Below are 24,144 nucleotides of genomic sequence, written 5' to 3' on the forward strand. Positions count from 1 at the left end.
ATGAAGTTATTATTCAACAAAGACTACAGACATCCGCTGCCTTCTGCTGGGACAGAAGGAATTGAAAATATTTATATTAAAAGAATGCGAGAGGGCAAATATTTCCCAGTTATAACAGAAGTTTGTAAAAAAAAATAATGGTATAAATTACCGCAAACTACGTTCTTGATTTTTACTTTCCCTCCAATGGCTTTTTGAAAATCAAAGAAAAAATCAGTTAATTTTGGTGGTGCTGGTTTTTGTACAAATACAAACATCAGCCTGACATGGTTAACATTAAATTAATATTAAACGCAACTGTTGATAAAGTTAGCAATTTTAAAAGAACTATTAATCGTGGGCGCGTGCGATGTGTCGCCATTTGGTGAGGCAGTAATTACCAGGCGAAGTATAATTTTCAGCAATCAAAGCGTGATCGATTATGAGTGTGATCTTATCGAAAAATTACTCAAAAATTTTAGGATACAGTTTCAAAGAATTTATTGATTTAATTACACCTGAAATAAAATAGTACCTTTCGAAAATGGAAATGATGGTGAAAATGTAATTCGTTCAGAAGTTAGGATTAATGAAAACCGGTGAGAAATATTACTTTGGATTTCTACCTTGCTATTAATTAAAAAAGATGATAAATGATCGTTTCATTTATTTTACAGTATGCTGACAAAAAAGTCGGGAACAATTTCACCTGTACGGGCCCTTAACCTTTTATCAATGCAACAATAAATAAATAAAATAAAAAAGGCGGTTACCCGGTGGTAAGATAGCGGATTTTGAAACCAGGGTCGTGAGTTCGGCACTCATGTTCAACGCCTAAGACTAGTAACATTCTTTCGGATAAGAATCCCTGGCATGGATTATTGACAGCCGGCACGCCAAAGAAACAGGAAAGTGCATGAAAATAAAGAATATTCATATCTTGTACTTTCCTCCCACCATGGCAAAAGATCTTTATAATAGTTAAGATATGTGACCTCTAAGTCTCTTTCATAAAGAAAAATAAATTCATATTGCATCATGTAAACCACATGAAGAATTATTTAAAGATTTGCTATAACACAGTAGCAGTAACATGTAATGAAATTGTTGATTTGACATCTGCGAAAAGTGTCAGTTTAATAGAATCCAGCTTTCCCTGAACTTTTTACATTATAATAGAAATTAGGGGCTATTTGTCCCCCGTCGAGCCTTTATTAAGGGTACACCGTAACCATTTACTGCCCCAATGTTCAACAGGTTTACGCACAATACATAATTGAAATTAATAACTCTTGAACGACCAGCGGTTATTCATTCCCGTAAATCATGGAACGAGGGCACGAGAATTAACATGTGCTGTTATTGAAATAGAAAATTGAAATGTTATGGACTAAGAATACTGGTAAACTTTGAAACGAAGTTAAGCCAGATAAAAATTGTGTCCCAAATGTTCGATAATGTTGCCGTTTTGCCGAGAGTTCAATAAATTCTAAAGTTGCTATCAAATTTCTACCAAATTAAATTTTAATTTTCGAAAAAAATAAGCTAAAATGTCTAATGAAATGACACTGCTATTTGTGTGGTCTTGCGCTATTGGCCAAAGAAGATCTCTACGGTCATACGAACAATACAATTGCCTCATATGTCGTTCTCTCCAGCAGAGCGGTTGTTTTGTACTCCACTGTTGTGGGTCGAGGATTTGGCCCCGGAGTCTTTGCCTTAGGAATCCGTTACCACGTATGACATACAGATGTGACCATGCTTTTATTTTACAGTATACTTTAAAATACCAACGGGTTTTAAGTATTTAATGTTATCCATGAAACATAATGATGTTACACCCCCAAATAGTTACCAGTGTAAGGTAATGATATATTACACACAAGAAATAGCACATCAGTCTTAACTATTTACAGGACCATGTAACATCATCATGCTGAAATAACACATAAGTCTAAAATAGGTATAAGGTGTTGTGTTAATAATATCCATGTAACATAATCATGTTACACGACTTAAATAGCACTATAAGGTGTTTCCGTTATTATGTTATACCCATAACCTAACACATAAGTTAAGGTTTTAGTATTATCAATTCGTTATATTTTATGATATTATAAAAAGAGATCACTTTGTCATTTATGGACTGAATAAATATAACAGACATTTGAGAGTGTCAGCACAAAATTGTGAACCTTTGAAAAATAATTCAAGAGGGGGTAATTTTTATATGAAAAAGATCTTTTAAAGTGTCGCTTATTTGCTAGATACAGACACACTTTGTTCTTGTTTTTGTTATAACCTTTAGCCTGCTGGAGGCAAGTGATTCTTGCAGACTAAGATCAGTCTGCACATCCGTGCAGTCTGATCATGGTCTGCACTGTTCACTATTCAGTCAGTAAATTTTCAGTGAACACCCGTTCGAATAATAAATGGTATTGCCCAAATTGACTGATGGACCAGTCTATCACAGTAATCTAGCATGCTAAAGGTTAACTTAAAAAAGTCTCTATAAAGTGATCGGAAAACAAATCAAAACAGTCCTATTTTCGAATTGCCCTAGTCTTTCACACGTGTGCGACTCTATAAAGCAGTAAAGTACTTGCAATGGCTGAATAGGTTCTCATATAAAACACCTTTTATTTCTAATATTTATTTAGGACAGCGGTTTTATACACCCAAATATTAGTCTGTTGACTGGTTGACATCAATATCCTCTCTAGTGTTTGTTTAACACCTTATTCTTTGAAAACATATAAAAACGTTTATGTTCACACCACTAACTGCCCCAGTATGTTGGTTTTTCGTATTAATTTCAATAAAATGTTACTGCGCAGCTTCAGAAAAAGACTAAACCGTTAGTATGGAGAACGAGGGTAAATAATGTAGTCAAAGTATTTCTGTAGTAGGCCGTAAGATCCAACATTTTACTGGTTTTCAAAATCTCAAATACAACTGTACTTACAAATACTTTAAGGTCAGAATCCGCCATATTCCGCACAGGGCAGTTTTCAACAGAATATCCAGTTTGGTTTTGGTTGATCTATTGTCACTTATATCACATTGACGAAGATATTTTCCATATATGTTTGTTATATAATTAGCGAAAAATTTATTTACTTGCACAATCTTAGGCCACTAGAAGAAATGTTACCTTTAGCGCTATGGTTTGTCTGATACCATTTTGCTTGTAGTATTTTGAATATTGTTGGTTAACATATCCAAACCCTTGTCTAGACACAGACTTTGTATTGGGTTTAACGTCACGTCACTCAGACACACTTATAAGTCATGTGGTGACTTTCAAGCTTTTCATTGGGAAGGAAGACCCCAGCTGCCCATAAGACCATTTTTAAAGGCACGGTCGAGAACCTGCATAGCTGGATGGCTTCCTCACTTGAAGGAATTATACATCCTAAGTGAGGTTTCAAACCCACAGAGGTGACGGGCAAGTGACTTTAACCACTAGGACAAGGAGCCTAACACCACCAAGACACTGTAAACCCACAGAGGTGACGGGCACGTGACTTTAACCACTGGGTCAAGTAGCCTAACACCATCAAGACACTGTAAACCCACAGAGATGACGGGCACGTGACTTTAACCACTAGGACAACGAGCCTAACACCATCAAGACACTGTAAACCCACAGAGGTGACGGGCAAGTGACTTTAACCACTAGGACAAGGAACCTAACACCATCAAGACACTGTAAACCCACAGAGGTGACGGACAAGTGACTTTAACCACTAGGACAAGGAACCTAACACCATCAAGACACTGTAAACCCACAGAGGTGACGGGCAAGTGACTTAAACCACTAGGCCAAGGAGCCTATAACGCCATCAAGACACTCTAAAAGCATTTTATTAAGTACTGAATTTCAGTAAGAATGTTTTATGAACTCATGAGCAAAAGTATTTTAGTGAAACAATATACGTTTACAAGTGACCAAGAAAAGGTAACCGGAAGGTATCATCAATGTGCTTATATACCACTTTTTTCTTAAATTCTAACGGGTACAAATACGGCCGCTTAAAGATGGATTTTATCATATAAAAAATGTTTCGCATTGATATAAAATGTATAGATAAAGAAACTAAATAGACACGGACGGAAATTATCAACCCCCTTTTCAGTAAAGACATGCGTTTCATATTTACACGCAAATGCAAAACAGATTGAAAACTTCAAACATGTGCATTCATACTGGAGAACAGCCAGCGCTGAATCATAGGTACCTTAGAACAGAGATAAATGTTTAATTTCTTGCGATTATTGTTGAAAGATCTACAATGTTGAAATTTTACTGTGTATTTTTGGACATTGATGTTACAGTCATTGATATTCCAGCTAATATTACAAAAATAAAGTTAAAAAAGACGTATCAATTGTTGACAAGAAACTCGCGCTTAGATCATATTTACACCTGACCATCTCCTTGACATTTATCTATTTATTCCGTTACCTGTAATATGTTTATCTTTGACTTATCTAAGGTTTGTTTTGGACACTTTTAATCCGTAATTCCACCTTACCGAGCTATAAGCTCGTTAAAGTCACCTTGATACTGTGGCACCTGTATCCCCACTTGACGTTAATCTGTTTATTTATAAACAAAAATTAGATTAACAAAATAATTCCCTTCCATATTTACTTAGTTTCATCAGTTTCTCTAAATTACATATTTTCTTAAGATGGTAAAAATTCAAATCTAAATAAAGGCCAGATAGCACACAGCATGTTATCCGTAACGGCAATTTGTAAGACGTTACCTGAAATTTTTCATAATTGACAGAAACTATTGAACAATGAATTCCATTCAATGAATTGATGATATGAGCTAAAATGTATGGAAATGTAGCGTGAACAAATTATTAACAGAGAAATCGGTGTATATTTAACAGATATCGATATTACGTTACCGTTTATAAACCTGTTTTATTATATCAATTTATTTTAGAAAAGACAAACCGCATTCAATTTATTCTATACAGTAAAAGAAAATACAATGTATACTTTAGTACCTGCCAAACACTGAGTTTTATCTGGTACTTTCAAATGCGTTACCGTTATAGGCGTTCTGGTATAACGTAGACTTTTTTCTCAGTCAAGTTTTCACAAAAAGTCTTCGTTATTTCTGAACGACCATAACTTTAAGCACTGGAGCCAGGTGGTTTTTATTTATTCGAAAATTGTCATATGTAACTCGAACTATCGACCTTTGATTGTCTTGAAATCTAGATGTCTTATCTTAGTTTCTTATTCGCAAAATATGAACATACGTCCGTCTGTCAAAGGTTAACAATTTTTAATGAGTTTGCCATGGCTACTTATTTCTCCTTAGCATTTGAGCAAAGGAAGCCATTTCATTGAATCTTAGACAGTAAGACACCCTATTACACATACACATCCATATATATTATATATGACACTTGCTGGCACCCAGCACATAGGAAAACATGACATAGTATATGCATAGACATATGCCTATGTATGATTTACGCTGGCCTCTTGTGCTACTCTAGACTCTAGATTTCAAACTATAACCAGGATAAGTAACTTTAAGTCATTGTATAGTATAAGCGTATTTTCCATTCACATGGGATCTAAGCAGGTTGCAAACTTTCCACATAATATGGTCAGAATAGTGATAAATTCCAAATTCTAACACTACCCAGTAATATTCGACTGCTTTCCTTCATCTTTAGAGCTAGAGCCAGATTCTCGATCATGGTCGCTAACGGCAGTCCGGACTTGCCTATAATCAAACGTTTGTGTAGGGTATGACTATTTTTTCTTGACATATGAGGCTCGAGCTGAATCAAATGCCTTCCACATTTAAACATGGTTAAATAGTGATAGCGCCAGCATTACGACCCTCGAGCCCTACCCAAGGTCTACAACATTACTCCATGGTACTTAATCTTGACCAGATCCTACTTATGTACATCCATATATGGCAGTAGACAAGCCGAAATTTTGAGAAACGTAACTCGAAATTTCAAGGTATTAAGTCGGAATTTCAATGAAATTAAGTTAAATTTCCTTTTCGGAATTTCGAGTTAGTAAAGAACATGCGCATGGCATTAACCGACTCTTCAGCTGATGCAAAGCTATTAAAAAAAAAACAGTCAGTATGATACAGCGCACCCGATGGCGTACACAATTCCGAGTCAAAATATTTCCCGTTGCGTCTTCTTAATTTAACTTGATTTGTGTAAAACTATGTTCCTGTGTAAAATCTACGGCGGTTCAAGTGAAGAAAATGTTACTTCCGGATATAAAATGGCGCAATTCAGCTATAAGGAGCCATTGCATTGATCAAGTACATTTACAGACTTTTTTATGAAAGGATCCGGCGCAGGATGTGGATCTTCGGATCTAAACAGCCGTCGATTTCAAGGTTTATGTCATTTTTTTCTAGCTGCAAGGTTAACGATTAAATAGATGATACCATCTACCGAGATGCACTTCTTTACCAGTTGAAAACCAATTAACATGTTTTTAGGAAAAGTGCAGCTGTACAGTGTATACGTTTCAAACAGGTAAAAAATACTTTCTTTCTGGATTTTGAAGGCTTTCTCCAAAACTAGGCTGGCTGAAAACAGGTTTATACTTTATTATGATATATTCTGAGCGAGAAAAAAAAAACTTCAAGTTGCTTTTCCTTAAACTATCGTAACGCAACCGTTACATCAAGACCCAATTTTAAGAAATGACGTTGGAAATATTTCTTAGCTAAAACTATCATAAATTCGGGAGGTTTATGTCTTTATTCATTTAAGTTGATAAAACTTCTTTATTTTAATTTTTGCCAATATAAATAACCACCGTTTCAAATCATATCGAGCTGCGGTAGCCTAAGGGATAGGTTCGGGACTTGTTAGAGGCAGGTCGTGTTACTGAAGAGGGACCATTTGGTGAGCAAATGAACAATGAAATCAGATAAAAGGAAATACTGAAGAAATTGTGAAAAGTGTATCCACAATAAACATTAATTTTGTTATATTTCTATTGAAAACAATTGTATAACGTACTATTGTTTAACATATGAGTAATCATTTGTAACTAAAATCCTTCGAATATCCGCAAAAGAATTTCTGCTACGTACGAGTACATTCTAAGACCAACCGATTTAATTCCCTATTAAAAAGATAAGACTGAAACTGTGTGTTATCACGCAATACATGCACTGATTTGAATGTCAAAATTATTACGTCAAATATAGTTCACTAAACGGGCAAATATTTGATAAATATCCTTAAAGATGTAGATCATTATATACTTGATAACGTGTTAGAATTGAAACAATATATCTCAAACAGTGGTTTAAAATAAAATCATTGTTTGGAGTTCAGATGCGAAGGAATTATATCACGAGGGCACAGCCAACGACAAATCGCTGTTTGGGATATGTTATTTCTAAAATGAAACCTATACATGTAAACGCAATTTGTCCTGACAAAATACGTTGTTTTGAGCGAAGGTCTTATTCAGTGTGTAATAAAAAGAAGTGTCGAGATGTAAAACGCAATATCTTACAACGATATCACCCATGTTGATATTTTTCTTACTCAATGTTTAGGCTTAGTACTTGAGTGTATTGTACATAGTAGTCACCTAATCAATCTATTTTCACTTTCAAAAAAAAAAAAAAGGAATCCGAACTTATGATGTGCACTCTGTCGAACTCTTCTTACATGCATATATCGCCTATATCATACTTTTTAGCATGTTCATGAGTGCTTCCATATTCCGGGTATGCTTTAATCTGATAATTAAAGGCTGTCTGACCTAAATTAACTTACTTGTGAACTAAGCACTTTAACCTTTTCACAATTGTGTAGGGACCTTCAAATATTATCATATATGGCAACGATGTAATGCCGTTATCAACCACGTCTTCTAAACACACATATATAGATATATCTATTAGTATGTTGTGTTTTTGTTATATAGTCTTGCCGACTCAAAATAAATCTTATCTTATCTTATTGTTGCGCTCGGTATTTCGGCTTAAGATTAAACATAGTGAAACGTGAATCTGTTTTAATTCCTTTTTTAGAAGAGACACCATCAGATCTTATCTTTAGATCGTCTGATTTAAAAAAAAAAAAGAACATACGACTACGAGGTATTATCGTATGCTCGTCTTTTATTTTTTAACTTAAACAATACGGAGATACTCTGAATTATATTTACAGTGGTTATAAACATTACACTAAGAGCTATCGTGAAATGATAAACTTTCAGTTTCTTTCATTTTAAATTCTACATCTTGTTGTAAAGTGTCCGGTGTTTTATGCTTGTAAACTTTGGTCTTTATTAGATTTCATCATTACACAGGAAATCATTTTCTGCATTAGGAGAAATGGGCTGTCTGTAAATAAAAGTTCGTACGAAATAATTTTACTAATATTCTCACTAACTTCGTACAAAAGTTTTGCGAAACAGACGTACGAACTTCTTAAAATTTCCGTACGTTTTACGTTCGCAAAATCGTAGATCTAAGAACCTCGTACTAAGAAGTTTTCTGAAACAGGCCTCAGGTTCCTTACAGATGTAATATCACAATGAAAGTTCTACAGCTGTTGAAACCTTTAAGATTACTAGTACATAATGGTTTGCTACAATCTGCAAGTAGACGTTACAGAGGAGGTTGAAAACAATAGGAACGCCAGTTTCTCAAGCCCGGACGAGACACAAGTCGGTAATGAACGGGAATTGTTTGATCAAATATTTTGTGTTCAAATATCTTACCTAGTGATGATTCTTTGCCAGCACCTCATGCAACAACGACGTAGTTCCTTATCAGACGTCACTTGAAATAAAACCTTCTCAACAAGTTACCGTAACTCTTACAGTGGCATACTCGATATTCTAATATGCTGAAGTTTCTGTAAAATACGCTTGCACTTAAATGTCATGGCTGCGCTACTGTATTTATACTATTATTGTTTTCGATAAAGGGCATATTAGAATCGAAATAATGTATAGAAAATAGAATAGCTGGTTGAGAGATTTGATCACCCGCGAATCTCGTTCTGAGAATCTACATATTTTATACAATAATAAATAGATTTGATTTTGTAACAGATGATTGATTTCAAAATGCAGAATAGCACTGACTGCAAGAAGTTTCTGCAAAACTTCATGCAAATTCCTAATCCTATTCAAATTCCTAGATATATATTACAAGTATGCCGCTTTAATACTACAGACTTCTGATAAATTATATGATAGATGGAGCATATGCATTCAAACGATTCATCGAAACTGTTACAGGTACTTTCGATGCTTTCTTACAAAACGCAATGAATCTATGGCTTCAAATTATTTGCCTTATAATATACAGATCAATTTTTTTATGAAGATCCATTAACTGGTTCATGAGAAGAAGTCTTTTAAAGGCATTTATATCTTTAGTTCTAGTGGCCCCTAAAGGGAGCCAGATTGGGAGAGGACCTTATAATGATGCTAGATTATATCTGATGAAGATCCAGTCAGTGGTTTATGAGAAGCCTTTTAATGGCATTTCTATTTTTAGTCCTAGTGGCCCCTAACTGCCTCCATTTGAACAAATGGGAGAGGACCTTATAATGATGCTACAGACCAACTTTGATGAAGATCCTTCTAGCGGTTCATGAGAAGTTGTTGTTTAAAGGTATCTCTAACTTTTGGCTTTAATGGGCCAAGTGCCCCCATTTGAACAAACTTGTGACAGGACCTTATAATGATGCTACAGACCAATTTTGATGAAGATCCATCAAGCGGTTCATGAGAAGAAGTTTTTTAAGGTTTTTCCATTTTTAGCTCTGGCGGCCCCTAAACGGGGCCAAGGTGAACCATTTGAACAAACTTGATAGAGGGCCACGCCAGGAAGATGTGAAAATGTGGACTCCGTACCATCCACCTATACAAATAGCTCACCCTGAACCTTCGGTTCAGACGAGCTAAAAAGGGGGCATAATTCATGAAATATTGGTGCAAGAGTTTTGGCCCTTGAATAATATGTTACTGGTGATGTTGTGGAACAACTATCAACTGCCCGCATCAAATCCATTTAGAAATAGCAAAGATATAGTGAAAGTGCATAAAAACTAACCAAAGGGGAAACATTCATGAAATATTGGGAGTCAAGAGATACGGCCCTTGTGTGGAACCAACGCTGAAGCTGGGTCGAGTAGCATAGCTCTCCATATAGTCAAGATAAAAATTGGGCAGGTACGTTCTTAGTGATGCCTACTTGTTGAAGTAAGGGATGTAACTCCCATCTTGAAAAGGATCAGGGCCTTGTTTAAATCATGTCTGGTTATGTCCTGCAAATTGAGCATGCTGAAATGCTACCCTTTTAATCCTTAATAAAGTAAATGAATAGTGGATATGAATACAAAAGGGCACAAACTCATTCTGAAACCCTCAATTTCAAAGCCCTGAATAATTTCACTGATGGCAAGCAAATATGTCCCAGAGATAGTTTTAGAAGTTCGAGGAAAAATCTCTAGGCTACAGTGTGGAATGAAATGATTTTTACTAACGTTATAAGCCAAAATGGCAGTGTCCTGTTAAGGTACCTAGCACAATTGTAACATATTAAAATACTGAAGAAAAACTACAGAATTATTAAAGAGAATGTGTATTGATGTATCAACATTTGTATTTGTGTAGGTTGAAATCAAATAAATTGCTATTCCCATTCAGTGTTTTCAATATATATCTAGCTAGCCGTGCCGCAAGACTCAATGGCAAAGCAATAAAATATGCAACATAAATGGCAAAACTGAACAGAACAGATTGAAAGGTAAAGAAAATTCTTGTAGCAGTATACATCAGTATGCTTTATCGTACTTTTAAAGAACCTTGAAGAGTTCAGTATTAATTAACATGCATTGTACAATGTGATTCGGAGCACGTTACTGAACTGAAATTGTTCTTTTAACCAAGATTAGAGCTCAGCAATAAGAAAATAATAAATGTGAAAGAATAAAACTAGTACCAGAAACAAACCTTAGCATGGCTGCAATAAAAGATAAATATTTTAAGAACATTTAACCTTTAGCCTGCTGGCAGCAAGTGATTCTGCCTTTGCTACCAGTGCAGACTAAGATCAGCCTGCACATCATGGTCTGCCCTTTTCGCTATTCAGTCAGTAAATTTTCAGTGAACACCCCTTTGAATAACAAATGGTACTGCTCAAATTTAATGATGGACAAGTTCATTATAGAAATTTAGCAGGGTAAGGGTAAAGTAGTACTTTGCTGCTGTACTTTTAACATTGCGATGTTTACTCAGGTAACATTACTATAGTTAACTACAAATTTTAGACTTGTATTTCAATCATTCAACTTGTTTTGTTCTGTAAGTTTCTTTTCTATGTTTCACTTCTGCTTGTGGGAAAAACAATACTGAACACAATGTTTTCACATTCTCAATTTACATTTTTATTCTGCAACATTTTTATATGAAGAGACAAAAAATGAACAAATAATGACAATCTAATATAAATCTAACAAAACATTCTTCTGAATTTCAGACATTTGACATCTTAAATAGGCAGGCCTTACATGACTTTAATTAACACTTTAATTCATCAAGAAAAACGCAACTGTTCTGAAAAAGCATTGCCATGAAAATAGTATTTCACAGGATTCACCTCCCAAACGTTCAAAATTTCAACCTTAAATAAATACACGCATGAAACATACATTCTCAACTACAAAAATACAACTTTTAACAGGTTTTTTTCCATTCTTTCAATGCAGTTTTTTTTCATCACGCATGTATAAAGTCAATAATTCAACAATCAACACTGAACAGTTGCACTTTGTACATGGCTCTTCTCTTCTAACAACATCAAAGTCCGTCTACAACTCTGTACAGATTTTTTATCACCCAAAACTTCATAAAGACGGCTAGCCTCTGATATGAGCGTTGCACGGTCCCCAGGACCTGCCATGAGGGACTCTGGCAGATGACGTCCAGCCATCAATAGAGCAGTGGCCTGTTCTCTATCTGGTGTCTCACTGTCAGAATCTTCTGACAACTCTGTAAAATACGACATAGTTGTGTTAATATTGCACTTTCCAGCTTTATTTGAACTAAAACCATGTTTTAATATACCAAACAATATGCGGTTACAAGCCTGCAGAATAATTTCACGAGGGCACAGCAATTCTCAGCGCCTACATGGCGCCAAAGGATATATCCAAGTGACATCAATATTTTCAAATTAGAATAACAAATGATGTAACATGTTTTTAATAAGTTGTACCTTAAACTAGCAATGCTGCTCATTTAAAAAATGACAACAAATTAGTCTGTTCATTCATCTTAGTACATATGTACTGATGCAGTAAACAAATGTAACAATGAATATACAAACCTTTTTCTTCCCGAGATATTCTTCTTCTAATAATACTTCTGTCCAACAACTGTTGTGTGCGGGCTGGGTTGGCTCCAGCCATCATGCGGCCTGTAGCCTCATGTAAAAACACCTGTAACAAATTCAACCATATGTTTATCAAAATCTTACAATAATGGGATATACAGAAGCTGTTGAAAATAAGCAAACTGTTTCAGAAATATCTGTCTGATGTCAAGTTACAGAAACTGGTGAAACAAACAAAATCTGTGTCAGATATATCCCTCAAATGTAAACTAACAGATAATGATTATTCACTGAAGTGAAAAGAAAATACCATTCTGTTTTAGTATAATAATAAAACTTAAATCAAACTCTCTTTTCTCTCAAAGTATTCTGAAATTCAAGAACATGTACCTAAATTGTTAACAGTAACAAGATCAACATATCTAACATTTCTCTTAAGTGGTATAAAACTTCTTAAACCGTCAAGTACTTGAATAACTTTAGTATATACAAACCCTGGGTAATGCAGATTTATTATCTTGTGCCAACTTTCTGAGACTGGTAAGGTCTTGCTGGAATGCTATCAGTTCTGTCTGAGAGGCATTGTCTCTCTCTCCACTGCTCTGTTCTTTCTCCCAGATCTCCGTCCTTGTAGCCAGTAACCAATCACAAACCAGCAACTGTATAGCCTGAAACAAAGGGAGATAATGTAGGTATAGGCTGTAAAGTAGTGAACGGTGTTCTGCACTCATCACATAGCAGTAACACTTCAGCACTCTTGCCATTATCGGACTTTATTTGTTGCCCTTCTTCAGAATTTCAGCTAAGTACAATTAGTAAGTTAACCTATCAGCACAAAAAACCAATTTGTTTATTCTAGTAAACAACAACATTACATTCATCTTATTATAGCATGATCATGGCATCTTTGCACTACTGGTAGAAATGTAGAACTGTCTTTGCCTTTATTAAAACCTTGCACTACTGGAAGAAACATGGAACTGTCTTTGCCTTCATAAGAACTTTGCACTACAGGTAGAAACTTAGAATTGTCTTTGCCTTTATTAGCACTACAGGTGAAAATGTAGAACTGTCTTTGCCTTCATTAAAACTTTGCAGTACAAGTGGAATTGTAGAACTGTCTTTGCTTTTGTTAGAACTTTGCACTACAGGTAGAAACGTAGAACTGTCTTTGCCTTCATTAGAACTTTGCACTACAGGTGGAATTGTAGAACTGTCTTTGCTTTTGTTAGAACTTTGCACTACAGGTGGAATTGTAGAACTGTCTTTGCTTTTGTTAGAACTGTCTTAACTGTCGAAACTTTATCTGTAGTTGTTCCAGGTTTAATATTAGAGTGACTGAGTGTTACCAAAGTTTCTCTGACAGGTACTCCTGTTAAACCACTGTTGTATCCATGTTGAGTATTTGCTGCCATGACATGACCAGTTATTGCACTGCAGGAACACTGCACAGCTTGATATACATGCAATGCAACTACAATGCACAACCAGCACATGCTCAATACAATATCACTTCCCACATGTTGCATATTCTAGATTTCCCTGCTCCAGCATTCCAAAGCATTTCTTAGATATTTTGAAGAGACCAATAATAACCCAGAACAATGGAATCATATCTGTCATTGTTGTAGTGCAACTGGAGGCTGGCAAGGTCCCAGCTGTTCATCCCAAATGTCATATTTCAAAAACAACTGTCTTCACAAATATCCATCTTAAAGAATTGGTTCTAGTTTTTCTCTACTTTGGGCTGTCCATTACTTGACGGCCACTAATCTTTCATAATGATCGGAGGTTAACTTGATAATTTTAAACCTTCAGCTACATTCAATGTAATTTAAATTGAAAATTGCTTTGTTAGTCCTTACCTGTGTAATATCTGCATTCTCACTGGTATAAGACAGTTTAAGACTCTCTCTGAGAAGACGGCCAGCCCTGTCACACTGTCTGATTACAGAGTACAAGTTTGAACCATGGCTGTTTCCTAGGAAATTTCTTCTTGCTCTAAAAGCCACTAACACTGACTTTGGCAGAGGGTCACTGAAATAAAAAATTTTTATTACAGAACATGATACTGATAGATACTAGTACTAGTTCAAACGTACATTCTTTCTGTCGGTTTTCTTTATGCTTGTATTTGTAGAATTCTGTCTTCAGTATAAGCTGAAATACCCATAGATTCCTAGTGATGCAGTATATAAACTAATAAATAGCAACCTCCTTTATTTCATTCTTCAACAAAAGTTAAAAATATTTGTTTCTCTCTCTAAGACTTAATTGTAAGGTTTTGTCAAAATAATATAAACACCTACATAAGCTGTCCTCTTTCAAACTCACAAAGATTTGTTTAAAGGCTAAACTGAGACATTAAGCCAGCAAAAAAAGCAGTTTTATACTCACTCAGACTGTTGTAGTTTCTTTGGGAATGAGTCGACCATCGGAAAACTACGCTCAGCATTTTCATCATCACCTATCAACCAGTACACAGCCACTGATACAACTGCTGCCCACCATGCAGAGGCCTCATCCATTTCTGATAGACAAATTTATATCAACTTATTTAAAACATAACTAAACATTCAACCAGACATTTTAGCAATACACGACGTCAGTTTAATTCCAAGTTTATTTTCCAAACAAAATGGTTCATTCAGCCAAATCTGTGATTGAAGTATTACTTTCCAAAACCCTAAAACAGCAATTTTTTCTGTTAGGTCAAAATCAATTCAAATTATTAAGCACTATTTCAGACCTATAAAAAGAAAACAGTAAGTGAACAATTTTTTTTTTTTTATAAACTGTAACAGAGCACATCCTTTGCTGACAAAAAGTATACTCAGTTACACAGTTCAGAACATTTCAATCCTGTTCAAAGCATATCACTAGTTAACACTGAATTCAAATATAGAACCGATCAAACTTTTCTACTATGCAAAGGGAGACAACTGCTACATGATGTACTAACCTGGTACTTCCAAGGCTGACAGATTAGAAACTCCATCTTTAATCCCGAGAGAGGAGGCCTCAGTGAGGAGCTGTGTATACAGTATGATCTCTGACGCCTGTGAACCACCATCTAATGATCTGTTGCCAGGGGTTACCAATGTATACAGTGATCTATCCAACAGGTGCTCTCTAAACTGCTGAGTCACCTGCGCTAATGGGTCAGCTGCAAAACGAGTTAATATGTTAATAATTGCCACCATTATGTGGTAGGCTAATAAAATACCATCAAAGAAAATGAATATTGATTTTATTTCATCTAAACATTTCAAGTTCAAAGCTCATTTCCTTTACATACTATTTTATGTCTGCCTTGGTACAGGCATTGCAATAAAATATCAAATATTTACAATTTAATCCTTTTGTGAACAAAAATCAAGTAATTGACATATTTCTTTCTACTGACTTCTATTTTTCAATGTTTATGTTGCTATATATTTGCAGAAAGTAGATTGGTTTTACCTTCTGAAGGGCATGTGGTGAAAATGCTACTCTTGCAGCCAAGTTTCCAATCTTGGTCCACAAAGAATCTGTGTCCTTCAGGGTGGCACAGCCACTGCACGCTAGCTGGAATTTGATCTACACTGTGCGACATAGTGTATCTTGCACAGCTCAGGAAATATCTCTAAAATAAGAAAGTTGTGTTCAATAAGACTAAACATTTCTTGGTATTTATCAGGTTCCCTTCATCACGTCAATGGATTTAAGACTTATTCTAACATGACCAGCAAATAACCTACATACACATAGGAGAAAATCAATCCACGGTTATCTTGCAATAACCCATGCGTGTGCAAATCCAGGAAGTAGTGACGTCATCCTCTATGTATAGAATGATCCAGGTGTAGTATGAGGTGTAGTTCATGTCGTAAAAAGTAGTCACCATTTTTTTCTAACACTATTGTTTCAAGTATGTCATGCTAGAATCGAAATAAGTTCCCAAGTGTCATTTATTGTAGAATGACCAGAGTTTTTCGTTATGTGAAACAATATATCACTTAGGCCTATGGCCTTCGTGATATATTCTTATGCATAGAACCCAAAACACTGGTTATTCTACGATAAACCACACTTGGGAACTTATTATTTCTTAAATTACATGAGCCATACATGTCTTTTAGACAAGAAATTTTAACAATTTAAGAAACATCGGAAGAGAAAGTTATGTTTTTTTTAATATATGCAGAACTTACAGCCATGAACTTGAGTTTTCCAGCTGTAACCCTGAGAGCTGTTGAGATGTAGATCTCTGCCTGTGTTGCCCCTGATACTGACTCACCAGCTGCCTCTGCTAGGTTGACTGAACATAATCCAAGGTTCAATCCCCACATGCTACTTCCAGGTATCAGACCTAAAAATGTGAAAATTACAATAAAAATCATCTTCATTGACAGAAGAAATCAGTTTTTAAGTACAGATATATTTTTCTCATTAGCCTTACTAACAACAATCAAATTAGGCAAAGGAGTCAGACAACTTGTCTGACTAACACTATTTTGTAAATATAACATTTCATATTTTTTATCATCAAAATAACATTTATGAGTTTAAGATCAAAATATATATTTGCAAAAACATACTTCTAGGAACTTTTTAAAACAAGTGAATTCATACATGTATAATAATTTTCAATCTAATACTATTTCAAGGTGAAACATACAAATACACATATACTCTAGAATAGGTTATAACACTGACAATACTTAAAAGGACTGGAACAAAACGATTACATCTGAAACCTGTTCTCTTATATAAATACACATGCATAATGATTATGCATGTGTATTTATATAAGAGAACAGGTTTCAGATATTAATGTATGATCAAAAACCTTACCAGCTAAATGAAGTTGATGTAGCTTGAAATAGGCTATGGCAGCATCTCTAGCTGAATTCTTCACATCAGATGGCTCTACGGTCCTTTTTCTGATACCCCCAGCACGACAGAACAACCAACGTCCAATGTATATCTTGTGAAATATCTGTCTGAAAACCTGCCATATCAAGCTAGCAACCAGGTCCAGTTTGGAGGTTGGTAAAGGTCGTCCAAGAGTCTGTAATGCTTGTCTCCACTGGTTTGCAGCTGCTGAATAGTCTCCCTTGAAAAATGAATTAATACTTAAAGTTTGTATTCTAAACCTTCCTTGTATGCCACATCATGTCCATGATGCTGACCATAATTATTAAGTACTGACCGAGTTTTCAGTAGTTATGTCATAATCAGTTCTTCCTTTAAAATGTTTGTGATCACAACATTCTCATGCATGCATATCTGGTGTTGTGACCCACAAGCTAATACTAACAATGCCCAAAAATGTGTTTTGCACATATTTTCTGTATCAGTAAAGGTAAAGGATTTACTACAATTCCTGCATGAGAAAATGCAAACGGTTAGCTTTCTTGTTATCAGTTACCTGCTTAAACCTTTAACAGCAACAAGAATATCATAGAGATTTACCCTTGCCGAGTCCTGTTCTGCCTGGTTCCTGTGTCTCCAATAGGCTGTAGAAGCTTCACTGTTTTTATTGGTAACTGGTTCCCCAAAGATAAACAACCTTGCTAACACAACAGCAACTATCACACCATTCAGTAACCATAGCAACAACGTGGGGATAAGCCCAGAATTCCACAATGACGAAGATCCTGTAAATATTAAACATTAATGCATTTTATTTTCAATTCTAAAACAAAAATCTTACAAAATATAACAAATTCTTCTTGTAAAAATGGAATATCAGCAGTTAACTTTAAGTACATCCCATAACCTTACTGCATATTTATGCTATTTAAAATAACTTGAAGACAGAACTAGAACTAACTACAACATGGCTAAATCTTTATGTACTATATTGTCTATCTGCAAATACAAGCTGACGAATATATGCTAAGTTAATTAAACCATAAATGCCTGTGTTTACAAATTTATTATATGCAGTGATTAATGAATTATATAGAGGATATTATCACATGTATGTTTTTCCTGTTGAAACATAAAAATTTCTTCTTTCTTTACCTATTATAGATCAAGTAAATGCGACCAACGTCTCCAATCAATAAACGTCAACGTCAAGGCTTTATTACACTAGTGTATTATCAAATATATGAAATGGCTTTATTTCACTCCCACGACGTCAAACGTGATAAAAGGACCATATTCTATCAATTAATGATTGAATGTATTCTTTCAGGTAATAATTAAATACCTGTTGACACTTCTTCAATTCCGTGCAGCTGTCTGCCAGCAAAGCCAGACTGGTATGATGCTGAGCCTGGCACACCACTGGCCTCAAATATCGCACCAAATGGATTAAATGCCAGAACACCCAACATAAATACACATAAAGTGAATCTAGTCTTGTCAGCCATACCATTGGTGGAGAAGCTGGACTGTGAATCTGCAATAGTAATACAAGTTGTCACAACACCATTCAAATTACATCTGTAGAGACAGAAATTACATGAACTTTCTTGTTAGCAACAGAACAATGAAAGTATCATAATTACTTCTTAACAATATATTATGATAGCATACCTTTTAGAATCAAACAGCAGCAGCAGTAATGTGCTGTATTTAACAACTTAGCAACTTAACAACTCTACAACATAGTTTCAGTGCAACATTTCCAAACAGCAATTAAATCTGTGTGTTTAATTGTAAGTTTTACCTTGTTCCGTAACTTCCGTAACAGTAATTATATAAGCACTCACCCATTTCATCATAGACTGGACTGCCCGGGGAGGAATCACTATCACTGCTCATGTCAGAACCGGGAGGAGTCATCATACCAAGGTCTTCTGTTGTGTCCTTGGATAACAACAGTAACTCTTGCAAATCTGAAACCCAAATCAAGTGTTTCTTAGGAGGAATCATGGAAGTACTGTGAAGTCACTAAAATTAACAAATTCAATTTTGATTAAAATTCACATTTTGTAAGACAATTCAATTATATCTATGTCTACCACTATAAAGGAGTACAGTAGCCAGGTTAAACCTGAAACCTGTTCAAACCTGGATAGTAATACATAATTCATACTTTGTTTCTTAGCTGCCATTTTCAATTGTAGATTTTCTCTCTTCAACCGCTCATTTTGACTGAGCAGGTAGCGGATGTAGTCTATTGCTTTCCTCAATATTGCCGACTTGTTCAACTGAAATATATAATCTTTACATAAAGTAGGATGCATACTAAGATAGACGAAAACAAAAGGGTTTAAAATTTGTAGTACTGCATTTTCATAAACTACAAGACATTTACCAAGTTAAGGATTCCACAATGTCTATTTTATAACCAATTAATGAAAAGTTCTTACTTGAAAATATATTAACTATTCTTACTTGAAAATATAATAACTAAAAATAAGGAATATTCATACATGTGCAATTTTTTTAACAAAATGTTTGAAAATGAGATTGTGTCTTCTTGTTGAGGTAATCTTTATCCATGTCCTTTTCTGCTGCTTTAACACTCCCAGTTATTGCACTGCAGGAACATTGCACAGTGTAATATACATGCAATGCAACTACAATGCACAACCAAGCAATGTCATCTCCTGTAACTAGTATCCCAACCTTTCTATGAGCCAATACTGTGCCTATGCTGTGAATGCCATCAAGTTGTCCAGTCTTCCACCTCCTATTTCTTCTGCTACTCGAAATCACTAATCTAATAATCTAATCAAACAAAATTGCTCTCACCTTAGCTTCTGTACCAGCCACCAAATCTTTCAGTTCTGTAATTTTGTCATTGATGCTCAGTCTGTAACGCTTTTCTATTGCATTATGAGATGTTCGCTTCTCTCCCTTTACAGGCTTTCCCTCACTCTTTACCTGGCTCAGTCTATTTATAGGCACCTTTTCATTGGTTCTTTCAACCATCTGAATGGGAATATTTGTGGTAACAATAGTACTGCCACTAGACACAATGTTCTGAATGGGTCGAACTGTTGAAGTTTTGGCAACCTGTTGGGTATGAATCTGAACAGGTGATGAGGCCGGACCAGGATTAGTTTGTATCTGTATTGGCGATGGTGTCTGGACATATGTTGGTGATGAACTGATCTGTAATGAGGATGGTGATGGGGCATTCTGGATGGAGATCGGACTGGATACTTGCACTGGAGATCCTACACCAGACACTTGCAGCTGACTTCCACTACTACTAGACTTCAACTGATTCTGCAGTTGTAACAACTGTAATGGAAAAATTTTCAAGTTTAAAAGAAATTGGGACATTTTAATACAATAAACTTCTATGATAACATCAAATAAGTGACAGGAAATGTGACTACTATAAAGTTTTCCTAAAATGGTTTAAACAAAATCAACACAAATTCCATAACATGATGTACTTAAATAAGACCTTACACTGAGCAGATGTTTAACTTCTTCAATTATTCCAATTACTATTCCTGCAATATTTATAAAATGGTACCTGTTGCAGCTGCTGTACTGTAAGTCCACCATTGCTGCCTTGCTGCTGAACCTGTGGCTGTGGCTGTTGTTGCTGCACCACTGGAGTGTTCTGTCTATTCTGATACTCTAAAAGTAGCAGTTTTAACTGATCTGTTGTCAAGGTAATTTTCTGTTGTTGTTGTTGTTGTTGCTGCTGCTGTTGTTGCTGTTGTTGTTGCTGATACTGCTGCAATAACTGAAGCAACTGTATCTGCTTTTGTTGATTCTGTCTTTGTGCTGCAGCTGCCTGAAGTTTCAGGGCAGCTTGTTGCAACTGCTGAGCACTACTTAATGTTGGGTTCAAATCCAAGGCTGGTTGAGTATTGCTGTTCTGTAAGGTGTTCAACAGAGATTCTGAGGTCAGTGAAAATGGATTAGGGTCTGATTTGACCTGTTGTTGCACATGTGATAACAACAGTTGTTCACCCAGTTCGAAGTCAGAAGGTTCGTCTTTAATGTCAATAATTCCTGCATTATGTAGCTGTGGGTCTTGCAGTAACAGATCTGCTGCATTTGTTTCTGGAGCACTGTCGAACACATCGGCTGCCCCTGGTCCATCCGGACAAATGTACTTCACAATATCTGTAATAAACATTCAATAAATAAACGAAGTAGCATATGTCATTAATGGATCCTCTTTCGACAAAGTACAGTCCAGGTTTCCTGGTACCTGTAGCATTTTTTGACAATGTAAGTGCTATATAAACACAACCAAATCACGATTATAACACCTGAATATGATTGTTCTATGCCCTTAGAGTTTTAACTAAATGGAGGATAGAACGCATTTTACAACTACATACTTCTTGGCTAAGATTTTCAAAGTCAAGATTTGCTTATTACAATTACCAAAATAACTTGCAATTTAACAATCTTTTTAATAAGCAAAATGAAACTGCAGGTGTATTGGGCCAGCATATGAACTAGAGCTATCACTAAAGGTGATTAATACCACAAATGCCATTTTGATACTGGGAAAGTAAATGTAAATGTCTTCACAACTTTCTACCTTCAAATGGGACTTTGCCCAGGATTGTGCATTCTCTATTTCATGTGGACTAGGTTAACTGATGATTATTTTATAACATTCATTCTAGTGTTTTAAAAGATATTGAGTGGACTTGAATTCTGACCTTGACTAGGACCCTAGTGACTTGGGTTATATCTTGACCGGGTAGTTATATAAAAATCTTCCAAGCAATTTAGTCAACATGAATCTGACATGAATTTAAGCTATTTGAGTCAATGACCATTGACCTAAGGTTGACCATAATCTAGGACCTAGTTGTGTGCTTTTCAGAACAACTGGTGCAAGTTTTATGAAAATTTAATGGACATGAATTACAGATGGAACTACAGACCTGCGGGACTCCTATAGGACCAATATAGTCCCATATACATTGTATCCAAGTCCAGGGTATAAACAATACTGCACATGATTAAAACTGTGTGCCTCTAACGTAAGCGAATGTGCTATCTTTTGACACAAATTATTGTGTTAAAGAAGTACAATTATTTTTTCATTTTTTTTATTTTCTACAAAATGTAGAGAACATTTAGTCAAAGCTTTCATTGAAAATACTTTTGTATATGATCTAAAATTCATATCTTGAGGCTAAAGTTTAAAAAAAAGTATGAATTTTGATTACTGGAACGGTTTCAACTAAAAAAAACCAAACTCTGATGTGACTGCTAACAATGTGCAGGTACCAGACTCCATGTTTATTAAACATACTGTTCCCTATTTTAATATGCCATTATCATTAATTTTCACCACCAATAGCATCACAGCTTGATAAATCCACTATTCCACTGATAAATTTTATCAGTAGAAAATAAAAATCAGCTCAAGACCAGCAGAACTTGTTGAATAAATTCAATGAAAACTGAACTGCGAATAAATTCAATGAAAACTGAACTGCGAAGAGGAGCAGACTCAAGTTAAAATGAAAGTTGATATTGTAACTCTACAGTCCATTACAGTAAGATATTGTGATTAGCTACACATTAGAGAGTGCACATGTCCTTGACAGCACTTTGAAAACAGACCATGGCCATAGGGACTACTGAGGGCCAGAGGCACTTCCCTCAGTTGACTTCACTGCCACAACTGCCTCACCTAGCTGATGTTTAAGAAATTATCAGAAACAATTTTAACAAACAACACATTTATGATTAGAATGAAGTAGTTGGTTCAAAAGCTCGCATGAGCTTATGTTTTGTACTTGTTTGCTATCTTGCCGGCTTTAAATAAATCTGATCTTGTCTTATCTTAGAATTAGTTATTTCATGACCCGTCCTAACTCTTTCCTGAACTCCAGGCACTATGCTGGAAGAAGATATCTCATATCTGTTAAAGGGAGTTAATCCTCTCCTACAGACATGATCAGCTCTAGGAAAGTGGAATATTTACAGATTATCTGTAAATTTACAGATAATCTATAAATTTACAGAATTTTCAATCTGTAAATTTACAGATTGTGTGTATGAAAACTGATGAAATTACATTTATCCTCAAAACCGCAGCTTGGAATTAATTGGTTTATTCACAGCATGCATAAATTAAGGTCATTTGTGAGTTTCAGCCATTTTTGTTGACTTTGAGTTTTTGGCATTTTAAGAAAAATCAAAATCAACAGAAATGACTGAAAGTTACAATTGACCTTTATTTATACATACCATAAGTAAATCAACTAATTTCAAGCTGCGATTTTGTGTCTAAATATAATTTTAGCAGTTTTCAAACACTTGATCTGTAAATTTACAGATTGAAAAATCTGTAAATTTATAGATTATCTGTAAATTTACAGATAATCTGTAAATACTCCACTTTCCTAGACCTGATGATGAGTTACTTGCTCCAGCAGCATCACACAATTATCATATGTTCAGCATTTTGAATGAAATACTATTTATATTGGTGTTTCAATATTTCATCGATTGCCAAATATTCACGTTTTATTATCATAACTTATATGCAACGGCTGTATGTGAAGGAAACATGTCTTGTCAAAAACTGTAAAAAGCGTTATGCGTGAACTGTCGGCAAAAAGCCTGAAGAATTTTCACTGCTAGCAAGAAGAAAAACTGATAAATCAGAGATATGAAATAATAAATAAATAGCTTACCATCTATATCATCAATATTGTTGTTGTCAAACGAATTTGGGCTCAGGAAATCAGGTCCTAAGTCTGGAAAACCATCAGCTCCGAGCGACCAACCTAGTTGGTCGGCCATTATTGTTGTATGTTCTGATGACACCACGAACGAACACCCAATGAAAATGCGTCTTACGATCGGGTGATTTCTACACGAGCTCATTA

The 24,144-nt window shown here is 35.2% G+C and overlaps 1 protein-coding gene across 1 annotated transcript; it reads right to left on the reverse strand.

The window, feature by feature from the left end:
* Positions 1 to 11,399: 11,399 nt before the first annotated feature.
* Positions 11,400 to 24,108, reverse strand: LOC123556580 (sterol regulatory element-binding protein 1-like). The gene is made up of 16 exons (XM_045347404.2): positions 23,950 to 24,108; positions 20,802 to 21,403; positions 20,066 to 20,560; positions 19,404 to 19,518; positions 19,078 to 19,203; positions 18,573 to 18,764; positions 17,828 to 18,012; positions 17,207 to 17,468; positions 16,564 to 16,721; positions 15,833 to 15,995; positions 15,333 to 15,536; positions 14,768 to 14,900; positions 14,236 to 14,407; positions 12,865 to 13,038; positions 12,365 to 12,476; positions 11,400 to 12,027 (listed from the first exon to the last, which is right to left on the reverse strand). The coding sequence occupies exons 1-16, from the start codon at positions 24,056 to 24,058 to the stop codon at positions 11,786 to 11,788; spliced, it is 3,444 nt and encodes a 1,147-aa protein (XP_045203339.2). The 5' UTR covers positions 24,059 to 24,108; the 3' UTR covers positions 11,400 to 11,785.
* Positions 24,109 to 24,144: the final 36 nt, after the last annotated feature.

Source organism: Mercenaria mercenaria, chromosome 5 (assembly GCF_021730395.1).
Source record: "Mercenaria mercenaria strain notata chromosome 5, MADL_Memer_1, whole genome shotgun sequence".
Classification (NCBI taxonomy): domain Eukaryota; kingdom Metazoa; phylum Mollusca; class Bivalvia; order Venerida; family Veneridae; genus Mercenaria; species Mercenaria mercenaria.

Excerpts from the sequence above, each read along its gene's own strand:
- LOC123556580 (XM_045347404.2), bottom strand. The coding sequence starts at position 24,058 with ATGGCCGACCAACTAGGTTGGTCGCTCGGAGCTGATGGTTTTCCAGAC. Across the intron at positions 21,404-23,949 it reads CAATATTGATGATATAGATG|ATATTGTGAAGTACATTTGT; the intron begins GTAAGCTATTTA and ends TGTTTATTACAG. Across the intron at positions 12,028-12,364 it reads AATATCTCGGGAAGAAAAAG|AGTTGTCAGAAGATTCTGAC; the intron begins GTTTGTATATTC and ends CGTATTTTACAG.